The sequence below is a fragment of the Eptatretus burgeri genome, chromosome 13, assembly GCF_056783735.1.
Source record: "Eptatretus burgeri isolate ZD-2024b chromosome 13, Ebu_testis_v1, whole genome shotgun sequence".
NCBI classification, from domain to species: domain Eukaryota; kingdom Metazoa; phylum Chordata; class Myxini; order Myxiniformes; family Myxinidae; genus Eptatretus; species Eptatretus burgeri.
This window is the reverse complement of record NC_140973.1, coordinates 64408203-64426309: the sequence shown is the minus strand read 5'-3', so window position 1 is coordinate 64426309 and position 18107 is coordinate 64408203. Positions and strand designations below refer to the sequence as shown.

Genomic DNA, 18107 nt, shown 5'->3' with positions numbered 1-18107 from the left:
GTCTGTGGCCTATACACCACCCAAATAAAGGGATGAGCAATTTGTGAAATAAATTGAAGTTTTAATGCTCAAATTTGGTTTAGCCCGACTTTTCAAGGCTAAATAGTACAAAAATATAAAAAGGTCGCCCCGCATTTTTGATGGCCTATTTTGCTAGGAATAATAATAATGATAATTATAGAACAAGCAAACAAAATACATCCTTTCTGTAAATTTGACGAGCATGGGAAAAAGCATCGTTACAGAAAACAGAGAACGCACGAGTATCTTTAAGAAAACAATGTTTGTTGACAATTACCGTACACAGTAGATTTCTGGTCATGATCAGTCGACTTTATCTACGGAGTTAATACCAATACATACCGCATGATTATGGCCATAAACAACCAAAATGGACCGCAAATGTTTTCCTGAAACAAAGCAGTTAAGACACAAGACAGCCACGATGGTTAGACAGGCCAAGTGGCCACTAGCTGGCTTTGATACTTGAAGTCTTACTGTTTGCAGGCCTCTGCGATCAAGCAAAGGAGGGGGAGGGGGTCGTTTAGTGAGGGGGATTGCACAACATAGTAACACTCCCCCCAAAAAAAAGCTTCTCCCAAATCTGCAGCAGCTCTCCATAAAAACCAAGGGTCGAGCACATTCGCGTGCACATGTTCAAACTTAACACTACATTTGTCTATGCCATATTGTATGTACAAGGATTAAAGGCAGACAGCATAAATGACATGCGTACATTTGCATGACCTCGAAAAATCAAACCAACAAGCTGTGCACACCCATGAGACGGTACAAACGTTTTATTTCCACATTGAATTGCCACACACACGGCGGATCCTGATGTGGCGAGGCATATAGCTCGCCATAAAACCTCAGCAATCACGAGTGGACGTGCGACGATTGATTGCAAAACGGATCGCACATCCGAAATAGGGTGAATGAGTAGTTCACGCCGTCAAATGCTTTCGACCAAGAAACTGAGCTTTCCTTTCGAAAGCCGTGGATCTGATCAGCGTGTCGGGTTCGTAGAATGGATTCATAGCAAACTGCAAAAAAAGTAGAAATAAAAACATCATCAAATGGAATTGCAAGACAGCGCTAAAGGACAAACACAGGTCACATTTTACGGTACACCAACACCAGAATCAAAAACACGTGCATTTAGTTTTTACTCATAACAGAACAAGCAAGGTGTGAAAAGAGTGCGTGACGTTCTGCAGACGCAGTACACCAATGGGAATGTAACGGAATTGGCCCAAACTCAGGGCTGCTGTAGAGGCAACGTCAAAATGGCACACACGGGGTTCCGCGGCTCACGTGCTGGCCTGGTAGAGTGCTCGCCTTGCCAACAAAATCACCACCTCCCCTGCCCCCTCCCCCTTACTCTGAAACCAACCCTTCCCCAACGAAAATAGAAACGGCACAAACCGGCCGTGCGCAGGAAGCATCGACACAGACACTGATGCGATCGTGCTGGGTTCTGCCATTCGGTTTCACATCGACTCGTACAGTTTCTTGTACCACATCATTGGATGAATACTTGGAGAAAGAAACACGTGAAACACTGTTTGAAATGGCAAAACCATTTTGCCAAGAGGAGGAATGGAGATGTGATCAATGGTTGGGGTTTACCGAAAAACATCGGAAAGGGGATGGGGGGGGAAGAGGGGGGAGGTGGCGGGTGGTGACTTTAAGAGTGACCCAACATCACTTACTGATTTACAATCAAGTTAAAGTAAATAAATAAATAAACAAACAATTAGACGGTTGATCCATGTGTTTTTTTTGTACATCAGTAACCATCACATTATGAAGGCTGGTGGAAGCTGTGCGAATCCTTGAGGTTGTCGATCTACAGTACCATTACAATGTTTTTTTTTTTTTTTAATCTTGTATATAGTCTGTCTATACAAGTCTGTGTCTGTGTTTGGGGAGGGGCTTCTCAGTTCAGGGTGCCACTTCCCACATTCAGGGAGGGGCTTCAAAATCAAATCATCGCCATTTTGTTTGCTCCGTTTCGCCTCTTTTGTAAGGCTCGCACTTTCTTCCACTCTCACAGCTTTATCTTAACCCTAATTCGATATCCGATTTATTTTTTGTCCTCGCTCAGATGGTGTAAGTTTCTGATGGAAGAAGCGGAAGAAAAACGAACCCAAACAGCTTGGATTTGGATCTTCACAAAAATCTAATCAGTTCGTCCTTGTCACACACTGAACCTGCCCACCAAATTTCATCCGGATCCGTCCACAACTTTTTGAGATATCCTGTACACAAACAGACAAACAGAGAAATAAATGAAATTGCTCGTTGAGCAAGGAATTGCCGGAATAACTGTCATATTTCCATGATCTCTGAAAAAACAAAAACCTGGAAATCAATTTGGTTCTTACAAGTCACTGTTTAATGAGTTATAGTGTTGTGGGGCCGAGTTTTGGTGGTGAGCATGACCGCTAGGTGGAGCAGTAGAGTCGGCTCCACCGAACACCTGGAATCTAGATCGTACCTTTCAGGTAAATCCGAAAGGTCACGGGTCCTGAATCGGACCGAAGATCGCCAATAGGTCAACCACGTGGGATAGGGTCAATTGCCAATTTCAATATACCTAAATACCCACGTCGTCCAAACTACCAGGGAAATTCACCCTCGGCAGGATCTGCGCGATCCGGGTCGTTACCGAGCCGGATCCGAGTTGTACCCCGAGCGGAGAGTACCAGATTCCTGCTGGGCCAATTGCACGATTATGGCAACAATGAAGCCCCCTAATTCCCGTTCGCAGCGCGGCAAACCAATGAAAGAAAGGACAAGGACGAGCTGGTACATTCAACAAGAGGGGAATTTATTTACAATAATCGGGGGACGAGGGGAAGAATAATCGGGAGGGGAACACAGAGCAGAGTTATCACGATGAAGCAAGGCAAATAATGTACAACAAAAAGCACTTAACAGTTCTACTTATAGACGGGGCCCACAGACACATATATACACACACACACACACACACACACACACACACACACACACACACACACACACACACACACACACACACACACACACACACACACACACACACACACACACACACACACACCTACCCAGAAATGGACCCTGTCGGGTCTTTATTGAAGGCCTCCAGCTTGAGGAAAGGTTGAGCTGGGGACCAGAGCTATCTTGGATCTGTCCACCTTGTGTGGTCTTCGACATCCTGGATCAGCAGGACTCGAACCCACAACCACGATGCCACTCCAAGTACCAGGGACAGAGGATGAAGGACGGACGCCAACCAGCGCGAGGGCAGACAAGGCAGCGAGCGCCAGCAGGCAAGGCTAGGCGATCCGGGACGATCCAGCAGAGAAAACCCCAACTCCAACTGCTTCCAGTCTGATCGCCCGAACAATTATCCACTCCTTCTCCAGAGGGGAGGAGCCGCCTCCTCCGACTCACTCTCCCTTACTGGATAGTTTTGGCACGCAAAATGCACTCGTTGCCCCTGTGATTGGCCAAAATGGGCGCCAAGTCCGCTGATTGGACCGGGGTGGGGGGGGGGCGTGGTGAGTGTCACGGCAGACCGCCCCTCAAACAGGAAGAGGAGTAATATTGTCCTGCGTTGGCTCTTATTCGCCGAATGACGGCAAACTCACTCACATCTCTCTGATTGGTTGAGAGAGATGCCAAGTCCTTCTTGAACTCTGCCCACCGCGAGCGTTATGGCGTCAGGATGGAGCGAAGGTGAAGAAGGTCTTGTTAAAAATGTGAAAGCGAAGATTTAAAAGAAAACCCTGACTATCAAAATAACTCTGCAGCGCACGAACATTTAATCACCCATTAGACACAGGGGATGGATTCTAAATATACACATATACTTAATGAAATAACTCATTGAGCTACGGGGACCTGACTGTTGTGTGCTCATGGCTGCCAGATTCGTAACAATAGCACTTAGTTTGGTCATGATCATAACTTGGAAGTCAATCGGACTTGAAATGGCATTTTTATCGCAATTTGAAAGTTTTGACCCGACCCCCCTGACATTCGACCCCCGACCGCTAAGAAGGGTGTTCGTGTGACACCCCAATGTGACATATGGTTGGATGCAGAATTGGAAGATGCACATTTTGGATTTGGTTTGAAGTCGACACGACCATTTTAGCGGACGTTATTGCGAAAATAAGAATTTCGGTTTTTCGGTGACCTTGACCTTGATCTTTGACCGAGATTCACCAAAAACGACAAGTGTCTAAGTCGGACCATGGCCGACATCTGTACCCAGTTTTGTCATGATCGCTGAAACAGTGTGGCTGCTACAGGGTAAATAAACACACAAACAAACAGACAGACAGACAGACAGACAGAATGGCACACACAACTGACCAAAATAATTGCCGAAATCCGAAGGATTCCGGCAATTAACAAACAGGCAGACAGACAGGGGTGAAAACATAACCTCCTTCACCTTCGGTGGCGGAGGTAGTCAGCATTTTTCGACAACAATGCATTTTTAAGTGAAATCAAGGCCTCTAAATGCAATATAAAATCCATTCAGACTCCCTCACGGCGACATCTTATTTCCAATTCACCATCCGATTTCATTTTTTTTGTATTCGTTAAGATGGTTCAAGTTTGAGTTTCACCAAAAAGGTGAGAAAAATAGGAGGAACGTCGGTGTTTATCGCAAAAAAAAAAAAAATGCATTCTCATCGCCATTTTCAACGTATCTGGTCAGACGCGATGTGGAGAGGGGGAGTTAGCATTAAGTTACCTTTTTTATCATAGTTACTTTTTGAAGAAACAAAGGTATATTTTGATTCCAACTCGTGCAAAGAAAATGAAGTCGTGCATGTCGGCGATGCAGCAGTGGTCTATTATACACTGCACAAAGAAGGTACGTTTTCATAATGCAGAAGAACGAAAATCATGAAGTCTTTAATAAATAAATTAATAACTTTTCGTTTTTGCACGACTTTTCAAGGCTGAATTGTGTGCAAGTACAGGATTTATGAACGAACTGTATTTCACATGTCCATGGACATGTCATTCACATGTACCAAGCGAAATAAATACACATAAGAAAAATTCCAGAGAGTTATTAATTGCCGGAATCCTTCGGATTTCGGCAATTATGTTGGTCGGTTGTGCGTGTCATTCTGTGTGTCTGCCTATCTGTTTGTGTGTTTGTTTACCCTGCAGCAGCCACACAGTTTCAGCGATCATGACCAAACTGGGTATAGACGTCGGCCATGGTCCAACTTAGACACTTGTCGTTTTTGGTGAATCGAGGTCAAAGGTCAAGGTCAAGGTCAAGGTCACCGAAAAACCGAAATTCTTATTTTCGCAATAACGTCCGCTAAAATGGTCGTATCGACTTCAAACCAAATCCAAAATGTGCATCTTCTAATACGGCATCCAACCATATGGTGTCACACCAACACCCTTCTTAGCGGTCAGGGGTCGAATGTCAAGGGGGTCACGTCAAAAAGTGACGATTCCATTTGAGCTGTATTCTTTCGACAGTCGTCAAAATAAAATGTTTCATTGTTTAGATGTAGTCACAATAAAAAGTTGCAAGTCTTAGGTACTCTCTGATCCCACAGTCACGCAAGTATAAAGCTACTGTGTGAAGCAGGATGACATCGACATGATGACGTCACACATCATAAGCATAGTAAAAGTAAAGTATTATTTCAAATAATCAATCGTATTGCATTTGTTGTTTTATGGGCTGCCAGGATAGCTTAGAGCATTCGACTCATAAAAGGATTGCATATTCGGCTTTGAGCTACCTTGCCAGGGTTGGAATCCCAACCCAGCTATAAACTACCATCCTGGCATTTGGCATGCAGGGCGAGGCATCAATTGGAGGGACATTAAACCGGAGGATGTGACGCGTTGCATTTGGAACTGCCATTTCCAAAATGAATAAAAGGATTAGGGAACAGAATGAAACAGCTCATCATCATCATAGTCTTTCACAGGATGCAGAAAGAAAAAGAACGAGGCAAGAGAACGAGACGCCTGATGAACTTCAACACGGACTCGCACAGGTTGTTGAACAACAAAGACTTTGGAGGGTAATGCGTGAGCGAACATCTTCAACAGCACCCATTATGAATTGGATGAAGTATCTGATAATATTGTCCATGTCCATGAGCATAATTGGGGTCCTATGACCTCACCATGCATGTGCTGTTCTGCAAAACATCTCACAAATGAATCAACAGGAAAGGGGATGGATTTACGCTTTGTTGCTCCAAGAGGGACGTCCAATTACCTCCACTATTTGCCGTACCTGCTTGACTGCAACAACTTTATCAAGGTAATGATGGAAAATATTGTAACTTCTGAGACAATATCTGAAGTTGCAATTTGGCTTTGCTCCAAACACAGCCATTTCATATATCTGGGATTTATAAACAAACAAACTATTTCATATGTGCATGGACATGTATTCATGTTTTGTGAAGTAATAAATTGTGTACATTACATCAATTCTGGATCTGATGAATTGCCAGTACTTTTTGGAAGATCCTACGTGCAGCATCTAACTCAAGATATCCAAATTTCATCAATTTCTATGCCAGTGGGTTTCCCACGGGTGCCCCACTGGTATATAATCATCGCGGATCCGGGGTTCGAGGCTTGCCATGAGGGGAAGCACTTGGGTCCCTACGGAACGCCCAGTCCTGAGGCCGCCAGGCACAGATAAGTCTGCGCACTAGCAGGTTGCCAAGCAACCACAAATGCTGATTGGCACAGCCAATCCGGGCAGGGTTACACGACTTCTTGTGATCGCTTTCTTGTGGACGGCCGGCTCATCGGGGTCAATGCCTTCAGCGCACACTCGGATTACTGCCGAGCATTACAATGACTGGCTGACAAAGTCAATGATTGGGGTAGAATGTCCCGTCTAACCTTGCTTGTGCACTTCATCGGATCAAGAAAGGAAAAGACAGCTGAGACAAATTGGAAATTACAACAAACAATAACTTATTACAAACACACAAGTAAGCAATCATTGAAAAGCAAGTATTTATAAGCAAGAAAGCAAAAAGGCACATCAGAGCAGATTTAACCATAACACGGATTCTCCTTCAATCTTACTCAAACAAAAGACTTGGGCATCATTCACTCAGGGGTGAAGAATAAAACAAGGACTTGAAAATAAAATAATAGTAATGGATGAAGAAAAGGAAAGCAGTTTTTCCTGCTCTCCCTCACGTCACACAAATATACAGGAGAATGCGGAGGAAAATGGAGGGTGAAGATGGGAGGTGGTGATGTGAAACGATGGGGACACGCAGCCACGTCCCTGAGGTGCCCAGACCCAGTAGGCGAGTCCTCTCCGGCATCCCAGATATGCGAGCAAGATGTGCGACTCGCCGTCCTCTGCCTCAGATTCTTCCTCCTCAGCAACCCGTCTGAGGTGCCGCAATTCACCCCCTTCATCCTTCGTGGCTGACAGGATCGAGATGGCAGCATGACGTTCATTGAAGGAGTGTTCTTTTTACACAGAAGTTCGACACCAACTGCTCATGAAATCTTCCTTTCTTTACCCTCGCATGTTTTTGTTCCTTCCCTCAAAGGCCTTCTCTGTCTGTCAGTCTTCTGCTCATGCGAGCTTATCCCGTTAGTTTCTCATTTCTGCCTCCCTCAGCCTTCTCCATCTGCTTTCTGCTTTCTGCCTTTTGCTTTTCCCCTTTTTGCTTTCTGAGCCGTCTGCTCAAGAGCACTCTTTGTCCCTGCTCGCACGAGCCTGTACCATTTGCTTTCTTTCGCCTTTCTGCTTCTTCACATCAGCTTTCTTCTCCTCTTCCCACAAACCTTCTCCCCTTCCCATTGGTCCGCAGCCGATGGGGGCGGTGCATGACGTCACTTGTGGAAATTGCCATGCCATTCTGAGGGAAGTTTCAACAAAGCCCCCGCCCCGCCCTCTAGGTGCCCAACGTCACAATGAGAGCCCCCAGCCCCCTTCTTCGTGCGGAAAACAGTGACACTGTTTTGCGCTACACCACATCCGCAAGAAGCGCCGTGTCTCGCAGGCCACAATGAACACCAAGCACCACCAACATGCATGCAAGGCGCAACACGAACATGCATGCGGGAACACCCGTTGGGTTACCAAGCAATGCGTGGATGGAGGAAACACGGAAAGGAACCCCGCACAACCGAGGGATGACTAAACAGCCACTGGAATGAAGGTAAGACCGATGGGGTGAAGTAGGGATTTTTGAAAGGATGTTTGATGGAGGGAAGATTATTTATTGGTGGACCATTGAAATGGGCCGATGGGGTAATGGAGGCATGATTGATAGCAACAGAAGGATTGAACAGAACGATGGTGTGAAGGAGGAAAGATTGAAATTAGTAGAGGGGGTGGGAAAAAAGACATTACACGGGATAAATACAGTCCAGCCAACGCATGCCCCCCCAAACAGCCCTTTGACAAGGGACCAAGGACTATCTATACAAAGACGAATGAAATAACTGATCCTCGGGTCACCTATGTATCCATGTATGCTCTCCCCATGGGGTAAGTTTTCCAAAACCATAACAATATTATAAAACAGAAATGTCTGTCTGTCTATCAATCCCCAAACTACTCCCTCAGTTTTGGGGCTAGCCCCACAAAACCTTCTGTGGAACGTTTTGGGGTTCCAGCCAGTGTCCTCAAGTGGGTGGGAGATTTCATAAATACCTCAATACCATTATGATTTTGAGTTTTGATCTGAACGAAGCTGCTGCTGATCCAGATGTCACATCATAATGGCGGCGTTTCTCTTAATTTACCTCATGAGTGTTTGTAACATTGTATTTTGTTATATTAATGATATCGTATTAATTTGTGATTGAAATGAAAATATAGATTGAGTTTAAAGCAGAATGAGGAAATTATGAGGGGTTTCACACGTGACATTTGTGGATTCGTCATTTGTAGTTGCCATTTTTTTGCCCAAGTCCTTCACGATCTGGCTGTCCAGCCCCTCCCATGCACATCAGGGGTACCTTGCCAGTTAAAAATACAACAATTAAAAAAAAAAATTATATATATATATATATACATACATACATACATACATTCATATACAGTACCTCAAAGTCGACACCCCCTTTCAAAATTTTCACCTTTTGTTGCCTTTAGCCTGTAATTAAATTGCATTAAATCAGACTTTTTCCACATCGTAACCCACAACTTTCAAGTGAAAAGCAAATTCTACAAATTTCAGGAAATTAATTATAAATACAAAACTAGAATATTGTTACGATTGTGGGGGAATATGGAGGAATTTCATCGGAAAGTTAGGATTGAATTGAGTTGTTTGGTCCGTGGGCATGCAGGAGACTTCTCAATGTAAGTAGGGAGACTGTGAGCTTAAGTGTTATGTGTCACCACACGGGGGGTGGTGCGGTGTTAATTTGATAGGGATTAAGGATAAGTTCCCCCAATATGCGATTGCCCTCCTGTGACCTATTCCTACGTTTTTGCATTTACAAGCAAGCAAGGCGTGCTGAGCAGGCAGAGGCCCCGCCTTCCTGGGTTTCGTGCGAGCAAGCCACGCCCTGCAGGTGGAACGGTTGTTTGGTGTGACGTCAGGAGAGATAGAGAAGCGAGGAGGTGGTTGGCTTGGTTGGTTCAGTTCGGAGTGAGGGATGCACGCGGTCGAGAGAGAATGGGGGTGAGTAGATGGCCTGTAAGAACAGGGCTTTATGGCTGGCTTTCCTTCGACACATGAAGAAGACGGCACCGATTCTCGTATTCGTGCTGAGGCGAATTGGCTCGCATACTGAGCAAGACACTGGCTCTTAGTTGGGTCGTGAGAGACGGGCCCCGACGCCTTGTGTATGTCACCAAAGGGGACAGCATCATTCTGAGAAGCAGCGGGTCGGTGAGGACAGACGCACAAAGAAGCTGCATGGGGTCTCTGAGCCTTGGTGTTGAATACCGCACACGAATCGCCTGGCGTACATTTTCCCGCTGTGAGAGCAGCTCAGCACCTTTTTGGGGCATGTCTACATGTGCAGGATGAAGCGCATCGGTTCCAAGTTCCACAAAGACCATCTCTGGACCAAGCTAGATGCCAGAATAAAGGAAGGATTTATTTTCTTTTGTTGTCCCCTTGTCTGTATTCAAGTCTATGTGTAGAGGCGCCTTGCCTCGAGGTTTAATTTATCTCACGTTTATAATTACATTTTGCATTAGTCCCTTGTAAATATTTATATTGTCATTAAATTCCTGCATTTATTTTAAGTTGACGTGTCCGTGTATTTGTCGTGGGGTTCAAGTCACCTTCATAATCACAAACCAAGTTTATTGGCCTCTACCTGTGTTAAATTGTAGTGATTCTGATTATTTCAGAATAAAAATCAGCTGTTCCTGTAAGTTTCCTCTGCTGCGTTGTGCATTTCACAGTAAAAGACTGAACTATGAGCACCAAGGAGCTTTTAAAAGACCTCCGGGATAAAGTTGTGGAAAGGCACAGATCAGGCGACGGGTATAAAAATATTTCAAAGGCCTTGAATATCGCTTGGAGCACAGTCAAAACAATAGTTAAGAAGTGGAAGGTGTATGGTACCACCAAGACCCTGCCTAAATCAGGCTGTCCCTCCAAACTAGATGACCAAGTAAGGAAGAAACTGATGAGAGGTGACCATGAGGCCAATAGTAACTTTGAAAGAGCTACATGCTTTTAAAGCAAAGACTGGTCACTGTGTGCATGTGACAACAATATCCAAAGCACTCCACAAGTCTAGTCTGCACGACAGGGTGGCAAGAAGGAAGCCATTACTCAAAAAAGCCCACCATGAATCCTGTTTGAGCTATGCAAAAAAACACTCCGGAGATTCTGAACCCATGTGGAAAAAAGTTTTGTGGTCTGATGAAACCAAGATGGACCTTTTTGGCCTAAATGCAAAACGTTACGTTTGGCACAAACACAACACAGCACATCACCCAAAGAACACCATCCCTACTGTGAATCATGGTGGTGGCAGCATCATGTTATGGGGATGTTTCTCATCAGCAGGGACTGGGGCACTTGTCAGGACAGAAGGGAAAATGGATTGAGCAAAGTGCAGAAAAATCCGAGAGGAAAACATGCTGCCCTCTGCAAGAAAGTTGAAATTGAGATGGAAGTTCACCTAGGCACACAGCCAAAGCTACACTGGAGTGGCTCAGGAACAAAGAGATAAATGTGCTTGAGTGGACCAGTCAGAGCCCCAACCTAAACTCAAATGAAAAATCTGTGGCATGACTTGTAGATTGCTGTCCCTCAACACTCCCCATGCAACTTGACTGAGCTTGAACAGTTTTGTAGAAGAATGGGAAATTATTGCCCAAAGTGTGCAATGTTGGTAGAGATCTAACCCAACAAACTCACAGCTGTAATTGCTGTCAAAGGTGCTTCCACCAAGTATTAACTCAGGAGGGTGGACACTTATCCAACCAAGATATTGTAGTTTTGTATTTTTATTTTTCTGACATTTGTCAAATTTGTTTTTCACTTGGAAGTTGTGGGTTATGATATGTAAATAAAAGGTGAAAAAAAGTCTGATTTAATGCAATTTAATTCCAGGCTATATGGCAACAGAAGTGAACAATTTGAAAGGAGGTGTAGACTTGTATATAAAAATCCATCGTCGAGTATCCCAAACCGATAAAAGTCCAACCTGGTAACTCACAAGTAATACAAGGCTCACCTTAATGTATAGCTCATACACATCGTTGAAAAAGTTCTTGATGCCATCTTCATGTCTGACGTCATGTAGCATGACAAATCGCATGTGTGTGGCATGAAGATAAGAAAGAGCTTCCATACAGCTTGTACATTGCTATACAATAAACAAAGTACCATGATGTAACACTACTTGCACAACAAGTCAAAGATTTAAAACAAGATGTTCATGAAGATGGATATCCATTTTAAAATAAAAGCTTGAACGATTGATGTGGTACATGAGGGGTGTGATGGGTGGGGAATTGCAGAAGAATCACACTACACTGTTTACATGCTTTATCTCCATCCTCAACCAACGCTGTTCAAATGATTTGGTCGGCACAAACATAATGGAAGCAGGAAAGGGTTGTCTCCGATCTGCAGGTCTCTAAGATTGGCCTTGTCCCTTTGATAAGGGATGTCCTAGCTGATACTCTGTTCTCCATCTTATTTGATACCGCAAGGTTCTGGCTGTACCCGCTCTGACTGGCAGACTTTGTGGTAACTCAAGAGGGTGTCATCTCGTTAGAGTGTAAAGAGAGTGGTGAATATGAGCTCGCCATTATGAGGCTAGATTTGTGAGGGGTGAACGTGATACACAGCGATAAAGGGTCTCCATATGTGATGCACTCGGATCATGGCTCATCTTTCTGATCGACTCGGCTACGAGTTGTGGTTCTGTAGAATTGCATCCTTTCACAAATACTCATTTCGCGTTGATCGTACAAAGGATATGGCTGGCGGTTACGAAGGCGGACACAAACCACTCGTTGAATTTGTCCACCATTTTCAGGTACATGTTGTTCGTCGTCCACATCTGTTCGTCTACCAGGTCCAAGGCTGCATGTGCTATGAACTGGTTCAGGTGTCGGTAATCTTCCTGCAAAACAAAAGCGAGGCACACTCAACAACATTCATCAAATGGTACATGCAGTGTATGGCAGAAGGTTGTACTGTAGATATAAACAAAAATGGAGTGTAATATAATCCTACAGTTTAAAAACGGCATACTGTGAAGTAAGCAAGGATGCTATCGAACAATAAATAAAGTCCCCTTTGTATTGTACCGGGTGCGTCCTGCGCAGCAAACCGGAAACTGGGTGCACTGTGTGCACAGTGCACACGGAACCGGGAACTGGGTGCATGGTGTGCACAGTGCGTGCAGCACCGGAAACCGGAAAATGTGTGTACGGTGCGTGCGGCACCGGAAACCGGAAAATGTGTGCACGGTGCGCACGGCACCGGAAACTGGAAAATGTGTGCACGGTGCGCGTGGCACCGGAAACTGTGCACAGTGCGCACGGCACCGGAAACTGGGTGCACTTTGTGCATATTGCATGCGGCACCAGAAACTGTGTGCACTGTGTGCACAGTTTGCATGGCACCGGAAACTGGGTGCAGTGTGTGCATAGTTCGCGCGGCACCGGACACTGGGTGCACTGTGTGCGTGGCTCCGGAAACTGTGTGCACAGTGCGCGCGGCACTGGAAACTGTGTGCACAGTGCGCATGGCATGAGAAGCTGGGTGCACGGCGCGCAGGAAACCGGAAACCGGGTGCGCGCCGCACAGTGGAACGGGGTGTGCGCCGTACAGTGGAACGGGGTGCGCGCCGCACAGTGGAGCGGGGTGCGCGCCGCACAGTGGAGCGGGGTGCGCGCCGCACAGTGGAGCGGGGTGCGCGCCGCACAGTGGAGCGGGGTGCGCGCCGCACAGTGGAGCGGGGTGCGCGCCGCACAGTGGAGCGGGGTGCGCGCCGCACAGTGGAGCGGGGTGCGCGCCGCACAGTGGAGCGGGGTGCGCGCCGCACAGTGGAGCGGGGTGCGCGCCGCGAAGCGGAAGGGGGTGCGCTCCGCGCAGCGGAAGGGGGTGCGCTCCGCGCAGCGGAAGGGGGTGCGCTCCGCGCAGCGGAAGGGGGTGCGCTCCGCGCAGCGGAAGGGGGTGCGCTCCGCGCAGCGGAAGGGGGTGCGCTCCGCGCAGCGGAAGGGGGTGCGCTCCGCGCAGCGGAAGGGGGTGCGCTCCGCGCAGCGGAAGGGGGTGCGCTCCGCGCAGCGGAAGGGGGTGCGCTCCGCGCAGCGGAAGGGGGTGCGCTCCGCGCAGCGGAAGGGGTGCGCTCCGCGCAGCGGAAGGGGGTGCGCTCCGCGCAGCGGAAGGGGGTGCGCTCCGCGCAGCGGAAGGGGGTGCGCTCCGCGCAGCGGAAGGGGGTGCGCTCCGCGCAGCGGAAGGGGTGCGCTCCGCGCAGCGGAAGGGGGTGCGCTCCGCGCAGTGGAAGGGGGTGGGTCATTCCGTGCCGTGGAAGGAGGTGGGTCATTCTGTGCCAACTCAACGAAGTTTCAAAAACCTCCCCAGGTCACCTTCTCACATTTTGCTGGAACAATTATTAAATGCAGATCTATAAGGCTCTACCCACCATGCAAAAGATTAGCTTTCAATTCCTCATCGTTTAAAAAATATCTATCTCTGAAGACCTTTGAAATTTGGCCCTAAAAATGCCAAATGTGAAAAACTTTTTTTTTTCAACTTCAGGGGCTTATAATTTTATAATGGACTCCTCTAGAAAGTTAATATTGCAAATATTTACTAATTGGCATCCACATTTTTCAATTATGGCATCAGATAACCTCTGGGATGCATATTTCTCACTCTATAGGAAGCTAAAAATGGCTTTTGGGCCAAAACGAGCTAAAATAAGGTGAAACTCTCGGAGCCCTCCTAACAAATATGGAACAACTTAGAATTTTTTCCTCATAACACAGTGATTATAGGGTCATTATCTATCCATAGATATATTTTGTCGGGATAATACAGTTAGGTGATGAATTATAAAAGTTTTACTATAAGCCCTTGCCTCCGAGGGCTCTAAAATGGACCAATTTTGTCCCCTGGTTTGACCATGTGGCTAGGGGTTTAGGATCTTAATTTTTTTTTTCTAAAGATTGCCTCATATAAGATGTGTCTACTGACCGAACAATTTTATCTAACGCCCATGGCTTCATATTAAAATAAATTTTTATTTACATGCACGTTTTTTTTATAAATTATTTACTTTTTCATATTAATGAGCTTATAAATCTGAAACTGAACACTCTAGCAAAGTGATACTGCAGATATTAATAAACTGGCATATGCAATTTAAGGATCTGTTATCAGAATGCCTGATAAATGCATGTTTATATCTGTAGGAAGTTGAAAATGCCACTTTGACCAAAAATGGTGAATATGCAGGGGGAATTAACTGAGGTTATGTAACAACTTAGATTATTCTTCTCATAAATTAAAAATTATAAGTACATTTTTTATTCAAAAATAAATTCTTGTAGTGATAATCCAAACATATGCTTGGGTTTTAATTAAAAAAACATGTCCTACAGTTCTCTATTTGAAGTCATAAGTTATGACATACACCACTCGATGGAGTAATGGTCTGTCACAACACTTGGGGCAGCACAGTCAACCTGTCTGTCTGTTTGTCTGTTTGTCTGTTTGGAGAACAAAGGAGAGGAGGAAACAAAGGAAATGGATGAAGAAAAACCTGGGCCCAGTGGCACAAGTTTGACAAGTAGATGCGCACTGTTGGAACCAAATTAGACCAGGAGTGTCACAAGACCTATTATACAAGGAAGGTTGGGCTAAAACAAGTTGCTGCTTTGGAGAAGAAGTCACAAGAATTGATTTCATGGAGATCAGGAATTACTTTCAGTTCAGAAGACAGTATTTGCCTACATCATGATCAAATTCTTCTTTGTGACATCACAAGAAACCCAACAAAATGCAATGGAGTATGTCCTTGAGAAGCGCTTCAGAGCAGCAACAACCATTGCTGGTACACGGTCACACCATGGTTTCCTGCCAATCTCCTCAACACGTCTGGAGATTAGAAGGGTTTCTTCTGATGCTGTATCATCAACAGTATGCACAGGACCAGAAACCACACAAGCTCATCTGTCCCAGTTATTAGTCCCAACCCTAACTGAACGGGATGTATACCAGGCTGGGAAATACATTGCTTGTGTTTATGACAGAAAATGGTACATTGGGAACATTGTCACAAGAAATGATGATGAAAATGATGTGTTTGTGAATTTCATGAAGCAAGGAAGGGGTAACACATTCTCATGGCCTCCAGAAAAAAGAAAGATCAATGCTGGGTGCCATTACTCAACATTCTTTGTGTGGTTGAGGCCCCTGACATAAAATCTGGTGGACGTCAGTACCAACTGTCACAGCATGACTTTAAGCATGTTCAAGAGCTGTTTTCTAAGATGTAAAATTCTGTGCCTCTGAGTGCGAGATAACCACGATAATGAATGTCATAAAAGATGAAAGGTCATTAAAGAGTTTTCTAAGGTTTTAAAATTACTAATATTCATTGTCTCTGTATATCTGTAAATAAAAAGGCTGCTACTCAACCAAATTTGTTCTAATTTATAGTTTGCAATCACTTACGAAAGTAATCATTGGCATGCATTTATGAATAAATAACATCCTTTATATCACTAATGTCTAATAAGAAGCATAATTTAGCCTCATGCACATCCCTGCAAGTTCACCTTGTTTTGTACCAAGTGGACCAAATTGCCATATTTGGCTTCCGAGAACTAGGAGTATGTGCTTTCTTGAGTCATTCTGATGCCACAATCTGAAATTTTGTATACCAGTTTATAAAATTCTGCAGTAACTCTTTCCTGGATAGTTCCATTTAAGATTTATAAACTTCTGAATATGAAAAAAGTGATTAATTATAAAAAAGTGCATGTAAATAAAAATTTATTTCACTATGAAGCCGTGGGCGAGAGATAAAATTATTCGGTCAGTAGACACATCTTATATGAGGCAATCTTTGGAAAAAAATTAAGATCCTAAACCCCGAGCCACATGGTCAAACCAGGGGACAAAATTGGTCCATTTTAGAGCCCTCGGAGGCAAGGGCTTATGTTAAAACTTTTACAATTCATCACCTAACTGTATTATCCCAGCAAAAATGTATCTATGGATAGATAACGACCCTATAATCAATGTTTTATGAGGAAAAAATTCTAAGTTGTTCCATATTTTCAGGAGGGCTCCTATAGTTTCACCTTATTTGAGCTCGTTTTGGCCCAAAAGCAATTTTTAGCTTCCTATAGAGTGAGAAATATGCATCCCAGAAGCTATCTGATGCCATAATTGAAAAATTTGGACGCCAATTAGTAAATACCTGTATTTGCAATATTAGCTTTCTAGAGGAGTCCATTATAAAATTATAAGCCACTGAATTTGGGAAAAAAAAAATCGTTTTTCACATTTGGCATTTTTAGGGCCAAATTTCAAAGGTCTCTAGAGATAGATATTTTTTATAAACTATGAGGAATTGAAAGCTAGTCGTTTGCATGGTTGGTAGAGCCATATAGATCTACATTTAAGAATTTTTCCAGCAAAATCTGAGGTGACCTGGGGACCCTTAGGTGAGTTGGCACGGAATGACCCGTGTGCGCTCCGCGCAGCGGGAGGGGGTGTGCTCCGCGCAGCGGGAGGGGGTGTGCTCCGCGCAGCGGGAGGGGGTGCGCTCCGCGCAGCGGGAGGGGGTGCGCTCCGCGCAGCGGGAGGGGGTGCGCTCAGCGCAGCGGGAGGGGGTGCGCTCCGCGCAGCGGGAGGGGGTGCGCTCCGCACAGTGAAACGGGTGGTGCTTACCTTGGTATCGGTTTTGTTCTGTGAAGCGAATTCCATCTCGAACACGGGATTATCATGATGTCCAACAATCGCAAAGTAAAAAGTTCCCATTTCCCAGGCGGAACAAATCGCTTTTAATGCGACAAAATACTCGCGGCAATGAAGCTCTTGCTCTCAGATGGTCGCGTTGTGTAAACCAGAAAGACCAATCACAGACCGATCAGCATTTCCGCATCGGCAACTCACAACACCGTGTGAACGATACTTCGCACTTCCTTGCCGTTTGATCTGACCCACTGTTTGCCTTGTAATGAAGGTTGCAGTTATGATTTATTGTTTTTACATCTCTCATCTAATCATTGCTATATAATTCACTAATTGCAGAACAAATCAAAAAATAAATTATCTATAAAGGTAAATAACAGTTGAGCTGAGAGAAACAGAAGGTATATACCTCATTTGGAAGTACCTGACGAATAAATTGTTGAATGTGTTTATCTCTCCCTGTTTCCTCAACAATATTATTCGGACATCAATTATGCTTTAGTAAGGACAAATACCTACTAATAATTTATATTAATCGCAATGTAAGTGATTTTGTCACATTTTCAACATTCATGGTATAATTTTAAATATTTTCATTACATACAGTAATTATAATTTCCCTTTTCAAAGAGACACCTCAGGTGGAAGTCAAAAACCTCCATTTTTATGTCATTAATAATGAATGCTAAGCTTTTTGTCACACAGGGA

General features: G+C 44.8%; 1 protein-coding gene across 2 annotated transcripts; it reads right to left on the bottom strand.

The window, feature by feature from the left end:
* Nucleotides 1–785: 785 nt before the first annotated feature.
* LOC147014657 (trafficking protein particle complex subunit 2B-like) lies at nt 786–17657 on the bottom strand. Of its 2 annotated transcripts, XM_085852807.1 has the most exons (5): nt 17376–17657; nt 12445–12588; nt 11692–11778; nt 1429–1539; nt 786–1046 (listed from the first exon to the last, which is right to left on the bottom strand). In XM_085852807.1, exons 1-5 carry the CDS (start codon nt 17463–17465, stop codon nt 948–950), a joined length of 531 nt encoding a protein of 176 aa, XP_085708933.1. In that variant the 5' UTR covers nt 17466–17657; the 3' UTR covers nt 786–947. The 2 variants fall into 2 exon arrangements, with proteins under 2 accessions (XP_085708933.1, XP_085708934.1); XM_085852808.1 differs by lacking the exon at nt 1429–1539 and having other exon boundaries at nt 17376–17653.
* Between the last annotated feature and the right edge of the window lie 450 nt (nt 17658–18107).